The sequence below is a fragment of the Podarcis pityusensis genome (genome assembly GCF_964106645.2).
Source record: "Podarcis pityusensis genome assembly, chromosome: 15".
NCBI classification, from domain to species: domain Eukaryota; kingdom Metazoa; phylum Chordata; class Lepidosauria; order Squamata; family Lacertidae; genus Podarcis; species Podarcis pityusensis.
Genome location: NC_138040.1, coordinates 11,401,044 through 11,426,896, shown reverse-complemented (window position 1 = coordinate 11,426,896; position 25,853 = coordinate 11,401,044). Strand labels below are relative to the sequence as shown.

General features: G+C 45.7%; 1 protein-coding gene across 1 annotated transcript; it reads left to right on the top strand.

Annotated features, from left to right (window-relative positions):
• Positions 1–6,777: 6,777 nt before the first annotated feature.
• NCF1 (neutrophil cytosolic factor 1) lies at positions 6,778–25,193 on the top strand. Its single transcript, XM_080983157.1, has 11 exons — positions 6,778–7,156; positions 12,126–12,206; positions 14,601–14,676; positions 17,073–17,238; positions 18,146–18,201; positions 19,296–19,418; positions 20,958–21,065; positions 21,373–21,490; positions 22,190–22,297; positions 23,305–23,447; positions 24,507–25,193. Exons 1-11 carry the CDS (start codon positions 7,085–7,087, stop codon positions 24,623–24,625), a joined length of 1,170 nt encoding a protein of 389 aa, XP_080839283.1. The 5' UTR covers positions 6,778–7,084; the 3' UTR covers positions 24,626–25,193.
• The last annotated feature ends 660 nt before the right edge of the window (positions 25,194–25,853 follow it).

Sequence of the window (25,853 nt, the reverse complement as noted above, 5' to 3'; positions counted from 1 at the left end):
CTTCAAAAGAGAAGGAGATCAAATCATGGAGGGTATAAATGCAGCAGTAGCTAATAACCCTGGTGGCAACGCTCCATCTCCATTGTCAGAGGGAGTTTGCCTCTGAAAGCCACTTCTGGAAACTGCAGGAGGGGTGAGGGCTCTCCTGCTCAGATCCTGATTGCAGGCTCCCCACAGACATCTATCCGAAGGACCACTATGAGAGCAGAATGCTGGACTAGATGGGACCTGGGCCTGATCCTGCAGGCTTGCCTTTTGTTCTCCTTTGGGAAACTGAGCAGAACCGCTTCACGAATCTTCCTGAGGCTCATTCGCCAGCTCCTGCCTACTTAATTCTCCCCCTCCCGTCTTCCCACTCTGAAACTTAAATCATCCCCACACCTGCTTTCTCTCGCTCCCCTATCTACAGACTTCCCAGTCTAGATAAACTCGGAAGTTCCCGGCAGGTGTTATCAAAACACAAAAAGCTTGCATTGTTTCCACTTGCAGAATATCCGGCAAACGTGTGCTTCCTGAACGAGAACCAGCTGCTTTCATTTCTCATGCCGAGGCTGAGAAATAATAAGAAAAGAGAAGAGATGTTCTAAAAATATTTTGGCTTTCCCATCAAGCAAAGCCAAATCTTTGGTGAGGCTTGGTACACATCCCTGGATGGGTTTTTCAACCGAAAAGTTCTGTGCGGGGTGGAGAAGCTTTTACTTCTCCAGGCTGGGTTACGCTCAGTTTTTAAGTGCAGCTGGTGTTGAGGGGCTTAAGCTGTGTACAGATTACCATTTCCTCTCGCTCCAGTGTGCTTCCATTGCTGGTGTTTGAAGCCATGGACATGTGACATTAGTAATAATTATCATTATTATTTATTTATACCCTGCCCATCTGGCTGGGTTTCCCCAGCCACTCCAGGCGGCTCCCAACAGAATAATAATAATAAAGCGATAAAGCATAAAACATTAAAAACTTCCCTGAACAGGGCTGCCTTCAGATGTCTTCTAAAAGTCAGGTAGTTGTTTATTTCCTTGACATCTGATGGGAGGGTGTTCCACAGGGCGGGCGCCACTACCGAGAAGACACAACTCACATCCATTCTGTCGTTCCTTGGGTAATATGACTGTTAGATGCATTTTCTCTCAAACCAGCTCATTTGGACATATGATCAGACAGATTGCCAACTGGTGTGAGAGCATTTTACACCAATCCTGGTCCAACTGCACTGGTTACCAGTTAATTTCTGAGCCTAATTCAGTGCTGGTTTTGATCTATAAAGCCTTATGTTGCACAGGACCCTAATACCTCAAGGACTATCCCTATTGCCACATGAGCCAACCCAGACCCTGCATTCATCATCTGAGGTCCTCCTCTCTCTGTCCGCTCTGAGGGCGACCCAGAAGGTAGCAACGCCAGACAGGACCTTTTCTGTGCTGGCTCCCCGCTTACAGAACGCTCTCCAGGGAGGCATGCCTGGTACCATCACTAGCTACTTTTAGGTGCTGGGCAGAAAACGCCCCTTTTCAGCTATGCTTGGGGGATTTAACTTGGAGAGTTTAAAATATTGTGGTGTCTTTTAGTGGGTGGCATGTGTTACACTGCTTTTTCTATATGTGTTAATGCTTTCAGCTCTTGGAAGGGACGCGGGTGGCGCTGTGGGTTAAACCACAGAGCCTAGGACTTGCTGATCAGAAGGTCGGTGGTTCGAATCCCCACGACGGGGTGAGCTCCCGTTGCTCGGTCCCTGCTCCTGCCAACCTAGCAGTTTGAAAGCATATCAAAGTGCAAGTAGATAAATAGGTACCGCTCTGGCGGGAAGGTAAATGGCGTTTCCGTGCGCTGCTCTGGTTCGCCAGAAACGGGTTAGTCATGCTGGCCACATGACCCGGAAGCTGTGCGCCGGCTCCCTCGGCCAATAAAGCGAGATGAGCACCGCAACCCCAGAGTCGGTCACGACTGGACCTAATGGTCAGGGGTCCCTTTAATGCTTTCAGCTCTTTGTTTTAACTTTGCATTGGTTTTACATTTGTATTATAAGTTACATTTTATTTAATAATAAAAAAGGGTGACCAATAAGTTCAGATAACAATATTAGTTAATTAATCAAACAAACAAACAATAGTAGAACTGTAGGGTTGGAAGATTGCAGCTAATGCAATGCCTTTGCACTTGGCATGTTTTCCTTCAGAAGCTGCTGTATGATGGCCAAATGATTACAAAAAAGAGTTATTTCCAAGTTCACAACTGCCTTAGATCAACCTGTGTGACGCATGTTCAGAGAGACCTCAGTCCTGAGTGTGCTTCTTTGGAAGTAAGTTCCACAATATTCAATTGGACTCATCTTGAGTCTACGTGCTTCAGGCCAGAGGGACCACAGGATTCATTAATCATGGTTTCCCTTCTGTGATGCAATGGCTCTCTTGTATCTTGGTGGGGCAACTGATCCCCCTGGGCTGGGAAGAGAAGAACTTCCTTTCCCCTTCTCTTGCACATATGAGGTTATTTATTACCGCACCGTTTCCATGTTCAGCAACATACAACCCACAGGTTCTGAAGTGCTAGAGAGGCCAGCGCTTTTTCCCTAGAAGTTCTTTATTACCACACCGGTACAATTACCATGAAGTTGTTACAGTAAATTTACAGTAAGTTTACAGTAACTTTTTAACAACAACAAAGGCGCCCTTGAGTACCCCCTGAAAAGAACAATGAGAACAGCTACAAAATGCTTTTTAAAAATCATTGTATTTGTTTTTAAATTTGTTTTTATTGATTAAATGTTTCATCAGGAATGTGCACATACAAGCAGCACTAGGAAAGAAAAAGGAACTGAACTGAAAAGAAAAGGAAAAAGAGATGATGCGTGCTTGTTGTGCATGACTTCCATGAAAGTGAGAAAACATCATTTCCCATCAGTTTGAAGTACTAATGCTTTAAATGCCAGACAACTAAGTATCATTGTGACTATACGAATGGAAAATAAATCCAGTGCGTAAATCTAATTCCTGGATAAACTAGCAATAAAGCTGACTGCTTAACAAACTCGACTACATAACAGATATGTACCATTAGCCCTGAGTGGCAGCAGTCACGAAATTAAAAGACGCCTGCTCCTTGGGAGAAAGGCGATGACAAACCTAGACAGCATCTTAAAAAGTAGAGACATCACCTTGCCAACAAAGGTCTGTATAGTTAAAGCCATGGTTTTCCCAGTAGTGATGTATGGAAGTGAGAGCTGGACCATAAAGAAGGCTGATCGCCGAAGAATTGATGCTTTTGAATTATGGTGCTGGAGGAGACTCTTGAGAATCCCATGGACTGCAAGAAGATCAAACATATCCATTCTTAAGGAAATCAGCCCTGAGTGCTCCCTGGAAGGACAGATCCTGAAGCTGAGACTGCAATACTTTGGCCACCTCATGAGAAGAGAAGACTCCCTGGAAAAGACCCTGATGTTGGGAAAGATGGAGGGCACAAGGAGAAGGGGACGACAGAGGGCGAGATGTTTGGACAGTGTTCTCGAAGCTACAAGCATGAGTCTGACCAAACTTCGGGAGGCAGTGGAAGACAGTAGTGCCTGGCGTGCTCTGGTCCATGGGGTCACGAAGAGTCGGACACGACTAAATGACTAAACAACAACAACCATTAGCCCAGTAAGAAATGTATGTGATATCTGTTCCTTTCAGCTTTTGCTCTGAATATATGCATCAAACCAAACTCCACCGGTAAGTATTATTAGTCACAAGCAAAATATAAACTGGGCCAATTCAAAATGTTGTTGTTTGGTCGTTTAGTCGTGTCCGACCCTTTGTGACCCCATGGGCCAGAGCACGCCAGGCACTGCTGTCTTCAATTCAAAATACATAAACTTAAATTCACCAGGTGGGTGAATATTGCAAGATTTACCTGTTTCCATAACTGACTTCTCCCACATCACCAACATTTTAGCTAGGAGCAAACACACCCAAACAGCAACTGCTTGGAGACATCAGCTTCTGCTCTGAGCATTGTTCTGCAAGCATCATTGTGACCTGATATTGTATTCCTTTTAAATGTCTGTGCTGATCCAACAGACCAGAAGTCATACACAAGCCAATTTTTCAAACTCAAAGGTCCAATGCCGGGGTGACCTGAGCCAATAATTACACCAGGGTAGATAGATAAGGAAAAGATTTGTTCAGATTGCAGGAAGGAGAAGCAGAGGAATCAAACCTCAAATCTCTCATGCTTTTTATGGTGCGCTCAAACATCTTACACAATTTAACTTTATACATTAATGCTTCCTATGATTCCAATTACTACTGGCTTTACTGTAAACATAGAACAACCTACTTCTTCTTTTGTCTTCTCTTGAAAAGCCAGCTGTTGACAGCGTCATGGTCAACAAGATGGAAGGGGTGATTGGATGTCCGGTAGAATCATAGAATCATAGAGTTGGAAGAGACCACAAGGGCCATCGAGTCCAACCCCCTGCCAAGCAGGAAACACCATCAGAGCACTCCTGACATATGGTTGTCAAGCCTCTGCTTAAAGACCTCCAAAGAAGGAGACTCCACCACACTCCTTGGCAGCAAATTCCACTGTCGAACAGCTCTTACTGTCAGGAAGTTCTTCCTAATGTTTAGGTGGAATCTTCTTTCTTGTAGTTTGGATCCATTGCTCCATGTCCGCTTCTCTGGAGCAGCAGAAAACAACCTTTCTCCCTCCTCTATGTGACATCCTTTTATATATTTGAACATGGCTATCATATCACCCCTTAACCTCCTCTTCAGCTTAGTTTGCTAACCAGTACAGGGGTTTTTTTGGGGAGGGGGGGGGAGTAGGAGAAGTGAAAAGAGCAAGATTAACTTCATAATCTCCAGGGCAACCATGGGTCTCTCTCAGATGGTCAGTGGTCCAGCTCACTTGGCAGGTCACACTCTTGACGTGATATTTGTCCCCAGTGAAATGAGTGGACTGAGGATACAGGAAGGGTAATGCACTCCCTTGCCGTGGTCAGATTAGCCCAGTAAGAAATGTATGTGATATCTGTTCCTTTCAGCTTTTGCTCTGAATATATGCATCAAACTAAACAATTGTAAAGTAGGTGAATATTGCAAGATTTACCCATCTCCATAACTGACTTCAAGGGGCCAAGGGAGCTTCAGGGCCCCCCAAAAATATCTGAGGGGGTCAGGGCCCCCCAAAGTAGATGAGCATTGCTGTTCAAATGGTGTGTCTGCATAGTGCCATGTGACCAGGGGGTGGGGCTTGCCTGGATCTCCCCAATATTTTATTCAAGGTGGCACCCCTGGGTCAGACAATCCTCTGGTTAAGTATGGACTGACGGTGGCAGTCCCTTCCGGCCCCACCCCTCATTGTCCTCTATTTGTCTGGTTTAAATACTTTATAAAAGAAACACAAGAAGGAAGAGCAGGAGGAGCATTGAAGCTGCCCACCAGCAATTGGCACGTTATACAAAATGTAAAGGTAAAGGGATCCCTGACCATTAGCTGACGACTTTGGGGTTGCGGTGCTCATCTCGGGTCATGTGGCCAGCATGACTAAGCCGCTTCTGGCGAACCAGAGCAGTGCATGGAAACGCCGTTTACCTTCCTGCTGGAGTGGTGCCTATTAATATTCACATATGTACTAGGATAATAATACAGTCATACCTCAGGTTACAGACGTTTAGGTTGCGTGTTTTCAGGTTGCGCACTGAGCCGAACCTGGAAGTACTGGAACGGGTTACTTCCGGGTTTCGGCACTTGAGCATGCACAGAAGCACTGAATCGCAACCCATGTGTGTGCAGACGTGGCGCTGTGGGTTGCAAACGCTGCAGGTTGTGAACGTGCCTCCCGCATGGATCATGTTCACAACCCGAGTGTCCACTGTATCAAACTTTTAAAAAGAATGTATGGGTTAGGGTGTTTTTGTATATATTCAAGGGACACGGGTGGCGCTGTGGTCTAAACCACTGAGCCTCTTGGGCTTGCCGATCAGAAGGTTGGTGGTTCGAATCCTCACATCGGAGTTAGCTCCCGTTGCTCTGTCCCAGCTCCTGCCAACCTAGCAGTTCGAAAGCATGCCAGGGCAAGTAGATAAATAGGTATCACTGCGGCAGGAAGGGAAACGGTGTTTCTGTGCGCTCTGGTTTCCGTCAAGGTGTTCCATTGTGCCAGAAGTGGTTTAGTCCTGCTGGCCACGTGACCCGGAAAGCTGTCTGTGGACAAACGCCGGCTCCCTCGGCCTGAAAGTGAGATTAGCGCCGCAACCCCATAGTCGCCTTTGACTGGACTTAACTGTCTAGGGGTCCTTTACCCTTTACCTTTAACACACACACACACACACACACACACACACACACACACATTTCTCTACACATTTTTGTGTCTTTTTGTTTTTTCTTTGCATCACTTTATTTCTTTAAAATTGTAAACTTTTCAATAGACTATTAATATCAAAAGAAGAAGAAAAGAAGAAATAATAATAATGATAATTGTTAATAATGACACTAGGGCAGCAGATGAAGCAGGCCGACAGGTAACCTGGCTGCCATTCCCCCACCATGGTGGTAAGATGCATTTATATTCCAGTCTTGCATGTATACTTGTAAATTACCACATGCACCTGTTATGCAAATGTAAACTTTCTTTTGTCCGTGTTTCCGGTAATCCGCTTCCTCTTTCTTTGCCCCCATCCTGCAATTCTGTCCTTGCAGCAATCCTGTGAGTCAGATTAGGCAGAGCAATATCAACTTGGCAGCCCAGGGAGCCTCAGGAACCCAGATCATTCCTTGCCAGCGAACTTTGATGCTGCCTCTAGCACATGTCTTCTGGAGCCAGGAGCCTACAGCACAGACATAACACACGCCAGGCAGCTTCTAGTGTCGTGTTGCTGTGCTCTGGAGACGCACGGCAGGTGCAGAAAACAGAAACCCAGCACACACACACACACACACACCCACCCAAAAAAATTCCGCAATGTGCAATGTGGGGAAATGAGACTTCTCCTTTTTAACGAGGATAAAAGCTGCAGCCCACTAGCCAAGTCGTTTGGCAGCGAGGGGGCACTATCTCAGCCACAGCCAACAAGCATCAGGGCTGCAGGGATTTAGCAGCGACCATGGGAGATACCTATATCCGACATATTGAACTGCTGGGCTACGAGAAGAGGTTTTTCCCAAGCCAGCACTATGTAAGTCTTTTTGTTGTTGTTACCTTATTATTAACTTACCTTTCCTCCTCAAAGTGGCGCCTACGGTTCTCTTCCTCCTCGTTTTCTCCTCACAGCAACCCTGTGAGGTAGGTTAGGCTGAGAGTGAGTGGCTGGCCCGTGGCCACACAGGGAGCTTCATGGCATTGTGTGTGGGGTGGTGGTATTGTTTTGCTTTTTCTGTTTTAACTAATTGTTTAGGGAAGTTTTTAATGACTGGTGTTTTAATGTACTTTTAATCTTCGGTTGGAAACCCAGCCAAATGGGCGGGGTATAAATAATAAATTATTATTATTATTATTATTAGTGCTTTTGTCTTGTATATTTTTTCTTGTGAACCGCCATGAGATCTTTTGATGAAGGGCAGTACAGTGGTACCTTGGGTTAAGAACTTAATTCGTTCTGGAGGTCCGTTCTTAACCTGAAACTGTTCTTAACCTGAGGTACCACTTTAGCTAATGGGGCCTCCTGCCGCCGCCACGCAATTTCTGTTCTCATTCTGAAGCAAAGTTCTTAACCCGAGGTACTATTTCTGGGTTTGCGGAGTCTGTAACCTGAAGCGTCTGTAACCTGAAGCGTCTGTAACCCGAGGTACCACTGTATAATAATAATAATAATAATAATAATAATAATAATGGCTGAGTAGGGATTTGAACCCTGGTCTCTCTCAACTCTTCCTAGTCAGGCACACTAACCACTGCACCACACTGCAGATGCGCCACAGATGGATGTACGATTGTTGGGAAGTACCTCATTCAGCCCACCTGGGGCTCCTGAGCAAAGGGGAAGGGAAAATATGCCTGTGAGAGACGTCCTTTCAGCTAAAGAGCTTTTCTATTCATCTCATTTTTGCTCCTCGTTATGTGGAAGATGCATCTTTTTAGTTCTGCTTTTGGCCCTTGTGATGTATAGTTTTAAGAACCACCCTGTTCTTAGGACAGTAGTTTGTTTTCAGTGCTCTGTTTTCAATTGTTGTGACCCACCCTATGGCCTTAGGCTGAAGTCCAGGTAAAATAATAATAATAATAATAATAATAATAATAATAATAATGAAAAGTTGCAGTGCTGCCCACCCCATAAACCGCCCAGGCAAGGCAGAGGCAAGCAATCATCGCTCAGCTGGGATTTGTGTATTTTGTTTATTAACTTAAATAATCTATATACTTCTTAACTACAGTAGTTCTCTAAAGGTAAAGGTAAAGAGACCCCTGACCATTAGGTCCAGCCGCGGAAGACTCTAGGATTGCGGCGCTCATCTCGCTCTACTGGCCGAGGGAGCTGGCGTACAGCTTCCAGGTCATGTGGCCAGCATGACTAAGCCGCTTCTGGCAAACCAGAGCAGCGCACGGAAACGCCGTTTACCTTCCCGCCGGAGCAGTACCTATTTATCTACTTGCACTTTGATGCAGTTTACAAATATCCAATAATAATAAAAAAGGCACCAGTTAAAACTATAAAGTCAATCCTCAATTCATTGGATGTCCACAAGTCTCCAGTGTTATGAGAGGGGGAGAAAAACATTTTTTCTGCCCACTTTCTCCATGCTGTTCGTCGTTTTATATACCTCTCCTGCTGGCCCTTTCTTTAATCTGAAAAGGCAGAGAGTGAAGGAGGGTCATCTGGCTGGGAGATCCTGCTTAGATCTAGGGATAGCTTCAACTTTCATTTCATCCTTAGTCTGTCAAATCTGCACTTCGTACACCAGAATCCTTGGAAGTTTGCCCTTCTTTGAGGCTCCTAACACACATCTACCAACTGAAGAACTGGTCCAAAAGATGCGTACATTAGTGCAAACTGTGCGCAAAGCCATGTGGAAATTAATGTACCAAAACGCATTCTATCAGGTGTGGTGTTAGCAAACTCCTTGCAAAAAAGTGTAGGCAACAAAAATGAGCATATCATGCTCACACGCATTTTTGTGTAATTTTTTTTTTTTTAAATTGCAACATTATGCAGAAATGGCAGGAACCAAGCTTAAGGTTGGAAGAATGAGAAACCGAGAGGATCTGAAATTGACGGGTGTGTCTATGCCTGGTTTGGACATCACTCCCTGACCTCCCCACTGTTGTTTGCTATCGATTCTGGACCCTGCTTTCTTTCGTTCCCCTTTGCCGGTTAACAGCAAACCCTGAGCCACACACTCAAGCCTTGGCAGGGATTTTCTTGGCCTTCCTTCTTTTTATAACGCTATTTCACCATGATGATCTGCAGGAAGAGGATAGATAAGTCATTCTGAGCCACCCAGGGAACTTCAGCATTTAAGGGCTTGGTGATCAACACTGCTGCAGATTCATAGGGGTGGGGTTTTCTGCAACCAATAAGACAGAGAGAGTGTGTTATGTGCTGAGTTGAATAGGATCCAAAAGGCAGCAGTCTGATTGGTCCTAGAACAATAGGATTCAGAATGCAGCAGTCTGATTGGTCCACATGAGCCACCCAATCCAGCTCCAGGTGGAAATGAATCCACAACCTGATTGGCCTACAGGTGAGTCCCGGAATTAGCCAATCACGTGGGGCCCATTGTGTAAATAATGTATATAAAGCAGACATTCTGGGGGAACTTCCATTCCTCCTCACCACTATGAGCTGAATAAAGAGCATGAAATCCACTCTCAACTCCAAGTATATTTCAGAGAGCAGGGTCATCGACCCTCTTTTCCACTTAGGTTAAACATGATCAGCCTCTGCTTGGAAAGAAATGCAGTGGTACCTTGGTTCTCGAACTTAATCCGTTCTGGGAGTCCATTCGACTCCCGAAACCATTCGAAAACTAAAGCTCGGCTTCCGATTGGCTGCAGGAGCTTCCTGCACTCAAGCGGAAGCCATGTCGGATGTTTGGCTTCCGAAAAAAAATTCGCAAACTGGAACACTCACTTCCAGGTTTGCGGCATTTGGGAGCCAATTTGTTTGGTAACTAAGCTGTTCGAGAACCAAGGTACGACTGTGCTTTAATTTGCAATCTCACTGTTCTGATCTCACAAATGCCTGCAAGGAAATCCTCTCTGCTGTTGTCATACGTTTCCGAGCACAATTCAAAGTGTTGGTGCTGACCTTTAAAGCCCTAAACGGTCTCGGTCCAGTATATCTGAAGGAGCGTCTCCACCCCCGGTGGACACTGAGGTCCAGCTCCGAGGGCCTTCTGGTGGTTCCCTCACTGTGAGAAGTCAAGTTGCAGAGAAGCAGGCCTTCTCGGTAGTGGCACCCGCCCTGTGGAACGCCCTCCCACCAGATGTCAAAGAGAACAACAACTACCAGACTTTTAGAAGACATCTGAAGGCATCCCTGTTTAGGGAAGCTTTTAATGTTTGAGGCGTTACTGTATTTTAATATTGTGTTGGAAGCCGCCCAGAGTGGCTGGGGAAATATTATTATTATTATTAATATACTTTCCCCTCCCCTGCCTGAGAAAGAGCTAGGTAAGAGGCTCAGGGATGGCTGAGGAAACCTGTTGGACTACAACTCCCATCATTCCTGGCCATGCTGACTGGGGCTGATGGGAACCTGACACCTCAAAAGCCCCAGTTTCTGTGTCCCCAAGATATGGAAAGGCCACATTAAATGTGTGAGTGGTGGCAAGTTTTCAGGTGCCTCAGGTGTCAATGCTCATGCCAAATTTGGCCTCTTGGGAAAAGGCAGGCCAGAGCCCAGGTGATCCACATTGAAAAGATAGCGCTGGTTTTCGCTTGCTGTGTTTTTAAAAACCTGCATTTTCTTCAGCCTGTAAGGGAAAAAAAGATGGAAGGAGCACGGGGGACTCCCAGATGACTTGTTTACTGAGCACGCACCTGGATTTGCTTCCAGGGAGATTAGATGACGTTGCACTTTCCCATCACTTTGTTCATTGCAAATGTCATCTTTTGAGGAAGCAGGTTTGTTGCACAACAGCTCAACTTTAATTGTGCAATTGGAATTAGCCAGCACTTGATTGAAAGTCCCGCAGACCACAAGAATCTGGAAGTGCCCCAGGGGTGAAGCAACAGCCAGCAGGCTTATGATTCGAGTGCTCTATCATGTGGCTTCCCTGTAGAAAGGGGGGGGGGGACCATGTGAACAAAGGCAGGAAATTCCACCCCATGTGCATTGCTTGGGAATACCCTCGCTTAGAGGAGGCTGCGAGGGAACAGCCACCGTTCTAAAGCACAGCAAATGCTTTGCGCACCCAAAATCCCAGGTTCATTCCCTGGGATTTCCAGTCCATGGGCAGCATGGCAAGAGGAGATAATGGATAGCTCAGTTGGTAGAGTTCGAGGCTCTTAATATCGGGGTCATGAGTTCAAGCCCCACACTGGGTAACTGATCTGTTGAAAATGCAACTTGAAAAAAGAGACAATACACATATTTTTGCAAATTAAGAAATCTTTCATATTGTGGGTTGTTTTTTTTTTAAGATTCGTGCATTGCAAGGGGTTGGACTAGATGACCCCTGAGGTCCCTTTCAACTCTACAATTTAGTGATTCTATAATTGTTTGATTCTTCTGTGCCTGCTGCCCTCCAACACAAGGCTGTAACACACCCATAAGTCAACCCTGCATTTTACGACATGAAAAAAACAAACACCAGTCGTACAATGAAAAACCACAAGTCCGTTTCCAGATTCAGATATGCTTCCATTAGTGAATATTTTTGGACTGTTTTCAGGATGTCTACATTAGTTGCTTATTCTAGAACTAGGAAAACTGGCATTGTTTTGTGCTTAAAGCTTCAGTTTCTGATGAGTGTTTCTGCAGGACCAGAAGCACTCTAGGATTCCAGTGTCAAAGCAGATAACACCTATTTTTAATGCATTTTATTTTTGAACATAATGTGTGTAACATTCGTCATTAATGGAGTCTCCCTGCACATCTAAATTCGGTGCCCTCTGAACAGCCTGGGATGAAGAGTAGGGTTGGCTGGGGGAGGCCATTTGAAAGCTTTCGCTGATTCTGAACAACAGTCTATTCTCCTTGTCAGGTCTACATGTTTCTGGTGAAATGGCAAGATCTCACCGAGAAAGTTGTGTATCGGAAGTTCACCGAGATCTACGACTTCCATGTAAGTAAACTGTTGGGTCTCTGGCGCCTTAAGAGTGTCTGGCTAATTTCGATGTCTTTCTGTTCTAGGATGTGCATTCATTACATTGCCAAAGAAGACTTAAAGGAGGACTTGCATAAAATGTGCATGGGCTAATCTATATGGACACCTGCAGATTTAGAAATAATTGCTGTTATTTCAGATAGGCCTCCTTTTCACCTTTTAGGAGTTAAATCATAGCAGTCATTCCTGAATCTGCATCTATACATATAATATAATGCCATGCAAACCTGTGGCCTCCTTTTTTCTTTTCTTTTTAGGGTGTGTGTGCCGCTCTAGGGCAACTTTATGTGGTTGCTCCTCTTTCTTAGGAAATACAAGTACGTACTGAAGAAATGAGCCTATCCTGCCAATTCTCATAGTAGACCAGTATAAATTAAGCAGTACATAAGAGGCACACAAAACGCTACCAAACCATTCTACGTTCTAAATCTTATATTAATAATCTAAAAATTGAAAGAGCTATGTACAAGATCTACTACAGAAGCCACAAACAGAAAACTCATTCAAATTGTGTCCAAAAGGAAGATTCAGTCTTTAAAATTCCTTTAGCCAGGCTCCTGTAGATATCAACAAAGGTAAGTTTGATCAAACGAAGTGTTGGCGCTCAAGGGTTAGATATCAACGAGGACAAACGCCGGCACCCTGTCTAACTCTGTGTAACTGCCAACCTAGCAGTTTGAAAGCACGTCAAAGTGCAAGTAGATAAATAGGTGCCTCTCCGGCAGGAAGGTAATTGGCGTTTCTGTGCACTGCTCTGGTTCGCCAGAAGCGGCTTAGTCATGCTGGCCACATGACCTGGAAGCTGTACGCCGGCTCCCTCAGCCAATAAAGTGAGATGAGTGCCACAATCCCAGAGTTGGCCACGACTGGACCGGATGGTCAGGGCTCCCTTTACCTTTACTTTATGGTGCCTTAGGGCAACTTTCTGTGGTTGCTCCTCTTTCTTAGGAAGACAGGATGTCATTTTGAGTAGTTCTCTGAGCAGCCCATTGGGACTGTGGGGTGGAAGGCAGTGGGGATCAAGAGTAAGAGGAACCAGAGCTATCAAAAAATACGCGCTCGTAAGCATTGTGGACAAACCTTACAAATCTCACTAAAACTGGAAAGAAGGGCAGCCGAGTAGGTGGTCAACAAAAGAGGGTGATTCCTGCATTGTTCTCTTTTTAATGCAGCTGGTTGGAATTTCTGTGCTGCCTGGTTTAAATATTATTTCATGAGATAGTCATATGATGAGAATTCAACATTTCAAGTCTTTCCCTTTTTTTGCAAGCCGCAAAGAGGAAGTCTGCTGCTGCCTTTGCCGTCAACCTTGTACCTTGCTCTTTTCTTTTCTTGTTTTGGGAAGGCTGAGGTGGAAACCCAGGGGAGGGGCAGCCACTGGGTCACTCTGGGGCACTCAGACTTTGTAATCCCAGATCTCCCTCCATTCAGCCCCCATGAGACCAGTGGAGGCTGACCCACTGCAACAAATGGGGCACTGCCTCACCAAACTCAGTCTGCTCCTAGCCAGCCTCTTCCTGCCAGACTTCTTACTTACAACCAATCGGGGCGGCTTTGCCTGTCATCTGCTCTGGCGCCACCTACTGCCAGCCTCCTGCCTTCCACCCTACCAGTTACCACTTCACAGGACAGTCCCTGCTTCTTGTTGCTGGTTCCTGTCATATGGCTGTCCCACTGCCTGGTCATGTCCGGCTCTTTGGCCACAGATTTAAGGCATTGCGACACAATGTAAAATGGTCATAGCTTCTCTCAAATCATTCTGGGAGCTATAGTTTGTTAAGGGTGCTGAGAGTTGTGAGGAGACCCCTGTTCCCCTCAGAGAGCGGCAGAGTGATTTAACAATCAACCTCTCTTCTCAGGGGACTTTGGGAATTGTAGTTCTGTGTGGAGAATTGGGGGGGGGGGAGCCTCCTAACAACTCTCAGCACCCTTAACAAATTGCAGCTCCCAAAATTCTTTGGGGGGAAAATTGTTTGAAGTGATATCACAGCACTTTAAATGTATGGTGTCAATGCAGCCGTTGTTGAATGGGGATTTGCTTTTTAAAAAGTAAATTGCGGACACACACCCCTCCTCACAATCTGCGTCAGGATCCCGTAGAAAAGGATGAAAGATTAAGGGACTCCTCTCTCCCCACCCTGCATCAGGGTCCCAGACCAGACTTCCGCTCCCCTGTCTGCAATTTACTTTTTAAAAGCAGGGGAAGCAATTGCTAATTGCCAAAGTGATGGGAATGGAGGTCCCTTATTAAATTACTGACTGGAAGTGACTAAACGCACCCGATGATTTGTTTTTCGTCCATACTTTCATCTAGAATTCTAAGGCTGCTCTTGCTTTCTCTTCTTTCTCCAGAAAACTTTAAAGGAGATGTTTCCTATTGAATCTGGGGACATTAGTGTTGAGAACAGGATCATTCCTCACTTGCCTGGTAAGTAAGCCAGTACAACTGCCAGTTCTAGGTTCTTGGCATTGCCCTGAGTCTGGAGATATAAAGCCAGCCCTGATTTACAATCAGCACTATATTTTAAATTATCATCGTGGCGAACGTGTATGAAATTTTAAACTGCTGGCCTAAATTACATTTGAAACTGTATGTTTAAATCACATTTCCCACCTCCCAAAGAATCATGGGAACTGTAGTTTGTTTGCCACCGAGCTACAATCTCCAGTACCTTTAAGAAACTCAGTTTCTCAGGATTCTTTGCAGGTGTGTGTTTATGTAGGATCCTTCTTCCCAGCTATTCAGGGCTTTCCTTTGGTGGAGCGTGAAAGCAGTCTTCACATGCTCAAAAGAACACCTCCCACCTCATCATATTACCATATTTTTCCGTGTATAACACGCCCCCCCTTGTATAAGAGGACCCCTAATTTTTTGGACTGCAAAAAAATTGGGGGGAAATTGCCCAAAGTTGTTGAGCTTCTTTTGAGGGGGAGGGGGGAGTCACCGCTGCCAATCGCTCTACAACCTGCCCACCAATGCAAATTGCACGCATCGCCGTGGCCAGCAATCGTCTGCATGCTTGCTGCCAAAAGCCCACCTGCACACTCAACGCAACCACAGCCGACTGCACACACACCTTGCCGCTGTCGTAAATAGCACACCCAGTTGCCACAGCCAATCATCACCGGGCCTTGCTGCAGCAACCACTCACATGCAAAATCACCTCTGCCAATCTCCTGCTGGCTGCTGCCACCAATCGCCCGTCTGATAGCCGTCTATGAAACGACCCGCAATTTTCGCCTATTAATTCTAAGGAAAAATTGTTGTCTATTACACAGAAAAATGCAGTATATTATTTCACAAGATTTAAGGCTGAGCCCCAGTACAGTGGTACCTCAGGTTAAATACTTAATTCATTCCGGAGGTCCGTTCTTAACCTGAAACTGTTCTTAACCTGAAGCACCACTTTAGCCTATGGGGCCTCCTGCTGCCGCTGTGCCACTGGAGCACAATTTCTGTTCTCATCCTGAAGCAAAGTTCTTAACCCGAGGTACTATTTCTGGGTTAGCAGAGTCTGTAACCAGAAGCGTATGTAACCTGAAGCATATGTAACCCAAGGTACCACTGTACTTTAACATTTCACTGGCAGCACCTAAATGTTCTCTGGTTTCTAGTAAGCTCTGGGAAATGGGCAGACTGAATGTTCCTTTTGGAAACGTGGCAATGTAGAGACTGTAGTGTCTTTAGGATACATGGTTTACTGGCACATATATACAACCTGAGCTTATGATGGAGGGGCTCACAGCATCAACACCCCAAGAGGGTCTCATTTCTCCCAAAGACTTGAATTCAAACAGAAATCAACCACTGTGCTCTGACCTTCTCTCCAACTTGCTGCTTTTTCTAGCCTGCAACCTTTCCCCCCCTCTAGGTCACATCACAGCCGACTCTCAGCTCTGCCTTTATCTTCTAACTAACTCTGAATTGAGGGCATGGTCCCACCCATTTGCTGTCTGACCCAGACTCCACTCTCCTATTTACTTTCTTAATGGCCTATTCCTTTGTTCTCCTAATGGCCCATCTCCCAGGCGATCACTTGAACATAGGAAGCTTGGGTATAGGGATTAGCAGTTTAACCCCCTAAGCCTTGATTATATTCTAACGCCTACTGGACCCAGGAATTTAGTGGTGCCTGGCACTCACAAAGTCATAACACTGTCATTGCTCAAACGCTCACTTCCTATGTAGTAACCAGGAACACATTTAGATCTTTGGTTTGTCCAAATCAGTTGTCTTGCAAATGCAGTGGGTTTCGGGCGCTGAAATAACTGTTCCGTTGCAGTTGATTGACCAAGCAGCCACATGTGGTTAAAAAAAAAAATTGTTCCTGTTCCCTTTTGGATCCTGTTTACATAATGATGAGAAATGGCCAAGTCTTGAACCAAGTCACAAACTGAGACACAAGCGTACAATGTCTGTTTCAGTTTCTTTCAATTTCTCATTTTCCCAACCACATCTGTGTATTATTATTATTTTATTTTGAAGTTAGCATTTGAATGTGAATTTCTCCCAAAATACACATTTTTCTATGCAAATTTGCCCAGAATATACTCCTTCTTTGTCAAGAATTTCTCCCCGAAGTAACACATTTTTGTATGGTATTCTCACCAATCTTATGCATGTTTGTGAATCTTACTGGGCTGGAGAACTGCACTGGAAAATTTGGAGAGGTGCAGCTTTAGAAAGGTAGTTTTGCCTGTTAGGTAGTGTCACCTGAAATGCAAACTGAATTGACTGGAATAGGCATTGACCGGACGGGATGGGGTAGTCCTCTGGCATGATGAAATGCAAACTCCTTTGTTCCTTCCTACCCATCTATCTAGCGCCAAGGTGGTTTGACAGCCAGCGAGTCACCCAAAATCGGCAAGACACGCTCTCCGAGTACACCATGGCCCTCATCAACCTGCCTCGCAAGATCTCCCGGTGTGGACATGTCTTGACCTTCTTCAAAGTCAGACCGGATGACCTGAACCCACCTATAGCAAGCCAGTGAGTATTGTCAGGACGCTGGGAGACACCTATTGGGCTAAGACTGGAGGGAAGGGTCCATAGGGAGGAAGGGACCCATGTCCATCTCGAACTCGGTGTCAGCACCTGATACTTTGGGCAGCTGTAAGAAGTCCAGTGTCACCCTCTCCTAGGGCTCATTGCCACTTCCCCTCTTACTGCCGCTTCTGGTAAATGACTCTGAAAAGTGCCATTTACAGTATCTCAGTACAGCCCCTTCCCAGTGGCAGCTGCTCCCCAGCCATGTTTCTCAAACTTGGGTCCCTAGCTGTTGTTGGACTACAACTCCCATCATCCGTAACTAGCAGGAATGGTGATCAGGGATGATGGGGGTTGTAGTCCAACGACATTTATTAGAGAAACACCGCTTGGGCCTGGTAGGGCAGAACACAGGGAGCCAGCAAGTAGGGAGCGCCAGAGCTGATGACAGGCAGAGCCATCTCCTTCTAGTTTCCCCCCCATCTGCCTTCTCTCTGCTGAGTTCTACAAGGGCGACCCTGAGACTAAGGAGGAGGAAGCGGACAGTCAGGGCCACTCCTTGGCCTGCTTGTGAGATATAAGGCAAGCAAGCTGGCTGGAGGCAGGCTGAAGTTGGTGGTCCAGCCTCCATAGACATCTAACTTGACACTGCATGGCAAGACAAGAGTTCATGGTTGTGGCCCACTCCACAGAAAAAGAGTCAGTGCTGTTCATGTTTATAGTCCATGTTTCAAATACTCAAAGTATGTTACCTTTGTAATCCTTGCAACAGCCCTGAAAATCAGGCCAGTGTAATTATCCAACATGCTGTGAGTTCATGACTTGCTTGAGGCCACCAGTTCGAGTCTGTGGCTGGGATGGAAGACTTGACAATTCCAACAGTGTTTGCCTTTGATTCTTTTCCCCTTAGCGTCAAGAAACCGGAAACCTTTTTGATGCCAAAAGACTCCAAGAAGATTGCAGCAGGTAATTAAAAAGCAGAAGTGGTGAAATCCTTCCCGCTTGGCTTGCCTACCTCTTTCCCTTCAGTGGTTGTATGTTACTGCCAGGATCGCAGTCTGCCTTGCCCTCAGCAGCACTAAGGTCTAAAGGGAGCTGTGGTTGCCCTCATGTCCCGCGTGCCGCTTCTTCAGAAACATCTGGCTGGGTAGTTGGTTAAGGGCGTTAGGAATCATAGCTCTGTGAAGCATAAACTGCAGTGCTCAGGATTCTTTGGGAGTAGCCATGCGCTTTCTTAGGATCCTAGAGTTGGAAGAGATCCCAAAGGGTCATCAAGTCCAACCTTGGGCTAGTCATACTTCTTTGAAGTCTCTCAGCCCCACTCACCTCACAGAGTGTTTGTTATGGGGAAGGAAGGGAAAGGAGATTGTTAGCTGCTTTGAGACTCCTTTGGGTAGTGATAAAGCGGGATATCAAATCCAAACTCTTCTTCTTCTCTTCTTCACTGCCTCCTCTGCTTTCTGGATTCATAAATTGCCACAAGGACTAAAAACACGGCGCTCTCTCTTAACTAAAAGCGGCACTGGGAACTCTATGAAAGCAGTTCTCAAGTCTATTTCTCAGATTTCACCTTCCGCCCCAAACTCTGTGCCCTCTTTATCACAGAACCATGTGTGTGTGGAGAATTAGCTCACCGTTATTCAGTGGGGAGGGAGATCCTCTGCATGGCACAAAACGTACTGTATTAAGTTTGCACGTGGCGCTGGTCCCTCGCACTCCAGACAGGTCTGAGGGGCTCGGCTCCAGCAAATCCTGGCTCAGACGGGGCCCTTGAGAGTTCCCCTAATCACAGCCGCTTCTCCTCCTGAGAGCCAGTGTGGTGTAATGGCTAAAAGCAGTGGACTCGTAATCTGGTGAACCGGGTTCACATCTCCGCTCCTCCACTTGGAGGTGACCTTGGGCTAGTCACTCTTCTTTGAGGTCTCTCAGCCCCACTCACCTCACAGAGTGTTTGTTGTGGGGGAGGAAGGGAAAGGAGAATGTTAGCCACTTTGAGACTCCTTCGGGTAGTGATAAAGCAGGATATCAAATCCAAACTCTTCTTCTTCCTCCTCCAATAGATATCACAGGACCCATCATCCTACAGACGTATCGGGCAATTGGCGACTATGAGAAGAACTCCAGCACTGAGATGGGGGTCAAGATGGGGGACCTGGTGGACGTCGTGGAGAAAAGCGAAAGCGGTAAGGAGAGAGAGATGGTGTTTATCTCTTGGGAGAGGGGCTGGTTTTACAACGGTGGCAGAGAAAGTAGTGAACGTGCTATTCCATAGTCATAATTTTACTATTTATACCCCCGCCCATCTAACTGGGTTGCCCCAGCCACTCTGGGCGTCTTCCAACACATATAAAAGCATAATAAAACATTAAACATTTTTTAAAAAGAGCTTCCCTATACAGAGCTGCCTTCAGATGTCTCGGGAGTCGCATAACTCCAAACCCTGCAACATTTCTGTGATGACAGTGAGGATGTCCTAAGGAAAAGTGAGACATTCCAGGATCAAAACAGAAACTGGGGTGACTTCTGTAAATCCAGGAAAATAGGGACACTTGTAGGGTCTGTACTTTGGCCGCAGCAGGAGGCTGACCCCCAAGCGGAGGCTAACAATGTTGCATCTCTGGGTCCATGGCGTCCCTTGAGGTCTTCTCCTGGTGCCTTCATGGAGAGCCTCTGATTCCCTCACTGCCTCCTTGGTCATGAGATGAGGACAGCGGTTTCCCTTTCCTCCCTCAAAACGTACATAGAGTTGAAAGAGGAAGTTCGAAGAGCGGTGCCTTCCCCCACTTCCTCTTCTGGCTCTATGTGCTTTCCAAGGCTCGTATTATTTCTATCGCCTCTTGACTTTGGCCCAGGTCCTTTGGAAAAGCTAAGTGTGCCCACTTTCTTTCTCCCCGTCTTTGATGGGGCAGATGAGCAGACGAGAGAAGTGGTCTGTTGGCAGGCCAAGGACAGATAAAACAAAGTCCTTCTTAAAGGTAAAGGGTAAAGGGACCCCTGACCATTAGGTCCAGTCGTGGCTGACTCTGGGGTTGCGGCGCTCATCTCGTTTTACTGGCCGAGGGAGCCGGCATCCAGCTTCCGGGTCATGTGGCCAGCATGACTAAGCCGCTTCTGGCGAACCAGAGCAGCGCACGGAAACGCCGTTTACCTTCCCGCCAGAGTGGGACCTATTTATCTACTTGCACTTTGAGGTGCTTTCGAACTGCTAGGTTGGCAGGAGCTGGGACCAAGCAACGGGAGCTCACCCTGTCGCGGCGATTTAAACTGCCGACCTTCTGATCAGCAAGTCCTAGGCTCTGTGGTTTAACCCACAGCGCCATCCGCGTCCCTTGCCAAAGTCCTTCTTAGCATATAGTTAATCTGTGGAATATTATCAGACAGGAGGCAGCAATGTCCATCAATGGCAATGCTTCTGAATACCAGTTGCTGGAAACTGCCGGAGAGAACAGTGTGCTCTTGTGTTCAGATCCTGCTTCCAGGTTTCCAGAAGTTGCTGGACTAGATGGGCCATTGGTCTGATCCAGCAGGCTCTTTTGAAGACCTGAAGAGGTGGCACCCACACTGCTTCCTCAAAAAATCAAAATAAGCCCATGGGTCTAAAGAGGTTGATGACCCGTGCAGGCATTAAGCATAACCAGCTGCACTTCTGATGTGTAAACTTTAGAGACAGGTAACTTGGTCCAGGAGGACACCGATTTATTTATCTATTTGTCTCGCTCCAGGTTGGTGGTTCTGTCAGCAGACAAACAAACGGGGTTGGGTCCCTGCTGCCTACCTCGAACCTATGGATGGTCCAGATGAGTCTGAAGAACAGGAACCCAACTATGCAGGTAAAACTAACCCTCTCTGTTGGGTCCGTGGATGCCCAGGTCCCGATTAACCCTGAAGTTAAACGGCAGCGTTTGAAAGATAGCTATCTTTCAGCCTCTGTTTTCCTATCTGTAAAATGGGAACAATAGCGATCCACACCACACATGGCTATCACGAAGGGGATTGCAATTCAGATCGGAAAGCACGTTGTGTGTGCTTTAACTGTGCAAACTGAAGGATGACTATCAATGAGATGATTATTGGGTCTTTTGTTGCTGTGCAAACTCCTGAGTCCTTCTTGATGGCCCTCTGCTCCTTTGTTTTAAGGGGAACTCCATGTTGTCCGGAAAGGCTACACAGCCGCCCAGGAAGACGAGATCACTCTGAAGGAAGGGGAAACCATAGAAGTTATCCATAAACTGCTTGATGGATGGTGGGTTGTCAGGTGAGGAACCAAAGAAGGGCTGGTGGAAATAAACATCACCTAGTCTGTGGCAATTGGAGGTATCCTGCCTTTGAATGCGGAGGCTCCATTTCTGTCTACTGTGGCTAATGGACATGGACTGTTCTGCCCTAAGGACTTGTTTGGACCTTTCAGAAATCCCTTCTGCTAACCTGGGGCCCTCCAGATGTTTGGGGACTACAACTCCCATCAGGTGCATGGTGGGGCTGATGGAATCATGGCTGCACTGGCGAGGGTTGATGGGAGTTGTGGTCTAAAGGACCTGGAGGGCACCAGGATGAAGGAGGAAGGACTCTGTCTAATACAGCTTACTGTGTCTCTTACTGGCCATCATTCAAAGTGTACCTTTACTGGGTGGAGGGCGAAACAGGATCACACCTCTTGCTCCCATGTCAGGGGGTCCAGTGTGATATTTGAAAGTGGAGCACACGTATTTTTGTGTGCTGTTTTACCCACATAGGCTCCAACCAGGAAAACCTCTTTCAAATATTGTGCTGAATCTGTGGATGTCAAAAAAGTGTGTTTATCAAAAGTGGGGGCAGCATTGCTCATGGTGTGGGAGATTGGGGTTACGTCCTCCTTCACCCTCCTGGGATTAAGGCTCTCTGTCCGCTTGCCAACCACAGCACTCCTTCCTCTTTTTTTCTTGTGGGTAAATTGATGCTGTTTCCGAAATCTCAGGAAGGACGAAACTACAGGCTATTACCCGTCGATGTATCTGCAGAAATCTGGGGAGCTGAATAACCCAGAGAACAATCAGCTGAGGAACAAAGGAGCCCCACCTCGAAGGTAGTGTGTGTGTGTGTGTGTGTGTTGGTGGAAGAAGATGCTTTTGGTAATTTTTGGCATGGGGACAATAATTAAAAGGACTGGTGCAAGACATTTTTTTGCATGAGTCAAATCAAACAATTGCAAACACTTCCCATTCCACATACAGAGGCTGATTGCACCACCATAAGCAAATTTATTACATGACCCACTAGCTTTGACACCTTAAAAATATACTTTGACAATTTCCTAAACATGAACCAGTATTTTTTTTTAATTCTGGGGGGTACTCAAGGGTACGCAATACCGGCTCCTTTTTTTCCTAGAAGAAAAGCACTGATATGAACAGTTAGGTTAAAAAAAAATTAAGGAAGAAGTTAAAATAATCAGAAAGCTTTTGACACAGTTGAATGAAACCTAATTAAAACTAAAGCAAAACTGAACATACTCTTAAATTTCTCAGATGTGACTGTACTAGCTCATTCTGCCCGGTGCTTCCTTGCAGCTGCAGTGCTGTCCCAAATGTTACATGTGGGTAAACATCTTTTTAGAGTGAACAGATTATTTCTTGATAAGACCAGACAAAGAACTTCTCATAAATCTTCCCCTTGGGGCATCCTATAAAGGATGTTTCACAGCAGATTACATTCTCTAGCCAAACAAACAAACAAACAAACAAACAAACAAACAAACATGTCTGTATCTGACTTCCTACATGTTGGAAAGCATAACTCTTGTATAAGGGAGACACTGTCAGTTCTTGTAGATAGCTAGACCTTTGATGATCCTTTCTGAGAAAGACAATACATTGGGGAAATTTCGTTCGTTGTAGCAAACTTATATCTTCTCTAGCTTGAGCTTCATACAACCTGTCCCTTTGTGTGTGTGTGTGTGTGTGTGTGTGTGTGTGTGTGTAAGGTCTAAACAAGGCCAAAACAATTACTTTGGTAATAGAATTTGCAGAGTGCCATTGCGATTTCCTATATGACATGAGGGAAGACATGCTCTTTCTCCTTCTGACTTGGCAGATCCACCATCCGAAATGTCAAGAGCATCCACAATCAAGGCCGCAAGCAGATCAGCCAGGAGACGTATCGGCGGAACAGCGTGAAATACTTAGTGAGCCGGAGGAAGATGAAGAACAACCTCATCTACAAAGGCAGCACTATCAGTAAGTTCTTGGTGGGGCCTTCCCAGTACTTCGTTTGGTTTTGTTTGAAAGCAGCTTTTCCAAAGTCACCCTGTGGCGAGGAGGTAGCGAGTTGCTGTGGCCGCTGTGAGAACAGGTTGCTGAAGCAGATGGGACTTTGGCCTGATCCGGAAGTTTCCTCTCTTATGTTGCAAAGTAGGGCCCTTCTCAGCTACCTCAACCTCTGAGACAGGAATTTGCAGGTGGATTATTTATTTATTTGTGTTTTTTCAAAATAAAAAGGTGCCATATTGAAAACAACAGCACAAGACCTCTGTCAACAACCTTACAACCTAATGGGGACAATACAAAAAGAAAAGGAGATGGGGTGGGGAGAGGAAGATGGGCAAATTCGGGTACCGACTCAAAATTATTGCAATGACCCATCTGAGGGAGTAAGTTCTGGAAAGGGTGGACCACTGAGTCCTAGCTGTGTCCCCTCTCCATATCAGAATGTGCCAAAGCAACTACTTTCCAGTTTACACTTGATCTTCACAAAGCAAACTAGTTCAGTTCACAGTACAAGTTTTTATCCAAATGAGCCTTGGCAAAATAAATAAATAAAACAAAAACAAAAACCAAGCCCTCAGAGCATTGCAAACTGCTATGCTGAAGTATAAAATACGTTTAACAAGACCAAGAAAACATTTAAACACACAACAATTATGCTCTTTAAAGCTTAAAGGCCCAAGGAGTCTAAAGCAGGTGTGAGGAATTTTGGGCCACGCTTGCTAGGGCTTTTGGGAATTGTAGTTCAGAGACATTTGGAGAGCCACAGATTCCACATCCCTAGTCTAAAGAGTAAAAAAAAAACAATTCTTACGAGTGGGCTTGAAGATGAGCAAGGAGTCTTTCTGAGTTCACCCCAAAACAAACATAATTCACATTCATTTCACCCCAAAATGGTAAGAACTGCTTTCAGTTACAGTTCAGAGATTTTCGAACCGATCCCGTGAGCTTTGTTAAATCGAACCAATTCATTCCAAGCACCGCTTGAGATGAAAACAAATAAATTTATTGTGTGCCTCTTTCATTTTATAGCGGAGAAAGACGAGACAGAGAATAACCAGTCCAAGGCTCAACCCGCCATCCCTCCAAGACCCAGTAAAGACTTGATTGTGGCCCGCTGCTCAGAGACCACCAAAAGCAAAATCAAGTGAGGAAGGAGCTTATTTCTGCCCATGGCAGAATCTCCGAGGGACTCACGGGCCAGACTGGACTCCTGTGAAGTTTTGCTTTCCAGAACTCTGCGCCTGAATTTTTAGCAATGCATATGCCGGTGTTTGTTGTAAAATTGTCGTCAGTGAAGGGTTTGATGCTGGCGGACTCTGTTCATTCTTCAGGATGTGCTTTTCCTTCTTCCCCCCAACATTAAATCTTAGGGACTAGTGACTTGTTTGCTTCCAGCAGGTTTAAATGCCTACACAGACCAATTGAGGCGTGTTGGCTGGTCAGTGGGGTAACTGATGCTCCTAACAAATAAATAGTGCTGGCCGTTAGCTTTTGCCAGCTACTAGACTAGAAGTATTCCATCAATCAATTTTGTGATAGCAGGAGAAGGAAGGAAAAATGATATTAATGCTTGTCAGCCATTATCTGACATATAGCACAGGCTCTTTTGTAAATTGTGTTTTTGGTTAATATGACCTTGGTCTTTGTCCAAGTATATCTATATATGTATATGTTTAAGTACACAAATGTTTGATAAATAAATAAGTGCATGTGAAACCTGAGTTTCCCGTCATCTTGCACAGGCAGTTCTGGATAGGAAACTCTTGCAACAGAAAGGAAATCCTTGGCATATAACTTTCTGTTTTGCAGTCTCCGTTTCTTTGCAAAACCTCTTGCCTAAGCCCGGAGAGAGAGGAAGGAAGGAATTCACAATCCTCTACTGTCAGAGGGAAGATTGCAAATTATTAACCCGAAGTGGGATGTGCAACAAAATGTTGCAGGGGTGTTCTTAGCAGTCCTCCTGCTCAGGAAGTTCTTCAGGACATAAAACATGGAACTGACTGCCTGGCTTTTCTTTCCAATTAGGGCCAGGTCCACACCATACATTTAAAACACTGTGAAACCACTTTAAAAACAGCTATGGCTTATCCCAAAGCATCCTGGGAACTATAGTTTGTTACGGGTGCTGAGAACTGTTAAGAGACACCCCCAATTCCCCTCACAGAACTACAATTCCCAGAGTTCCCTGGGAAAGAGGGATTGATTTTTAAACCACTCTGGGAACTGCAGCACTGGGAAGCGAATCAGGATTCTCCTACCCACTCTCAATATCCTTAGCAAACTACAGCTCTGGGATAAACCATGACAAATTAACGCAGTAGATGTTGTGGATGTGGCCTGACACCAACCAATGGCTACCCAGAATGCCTGGTTCTC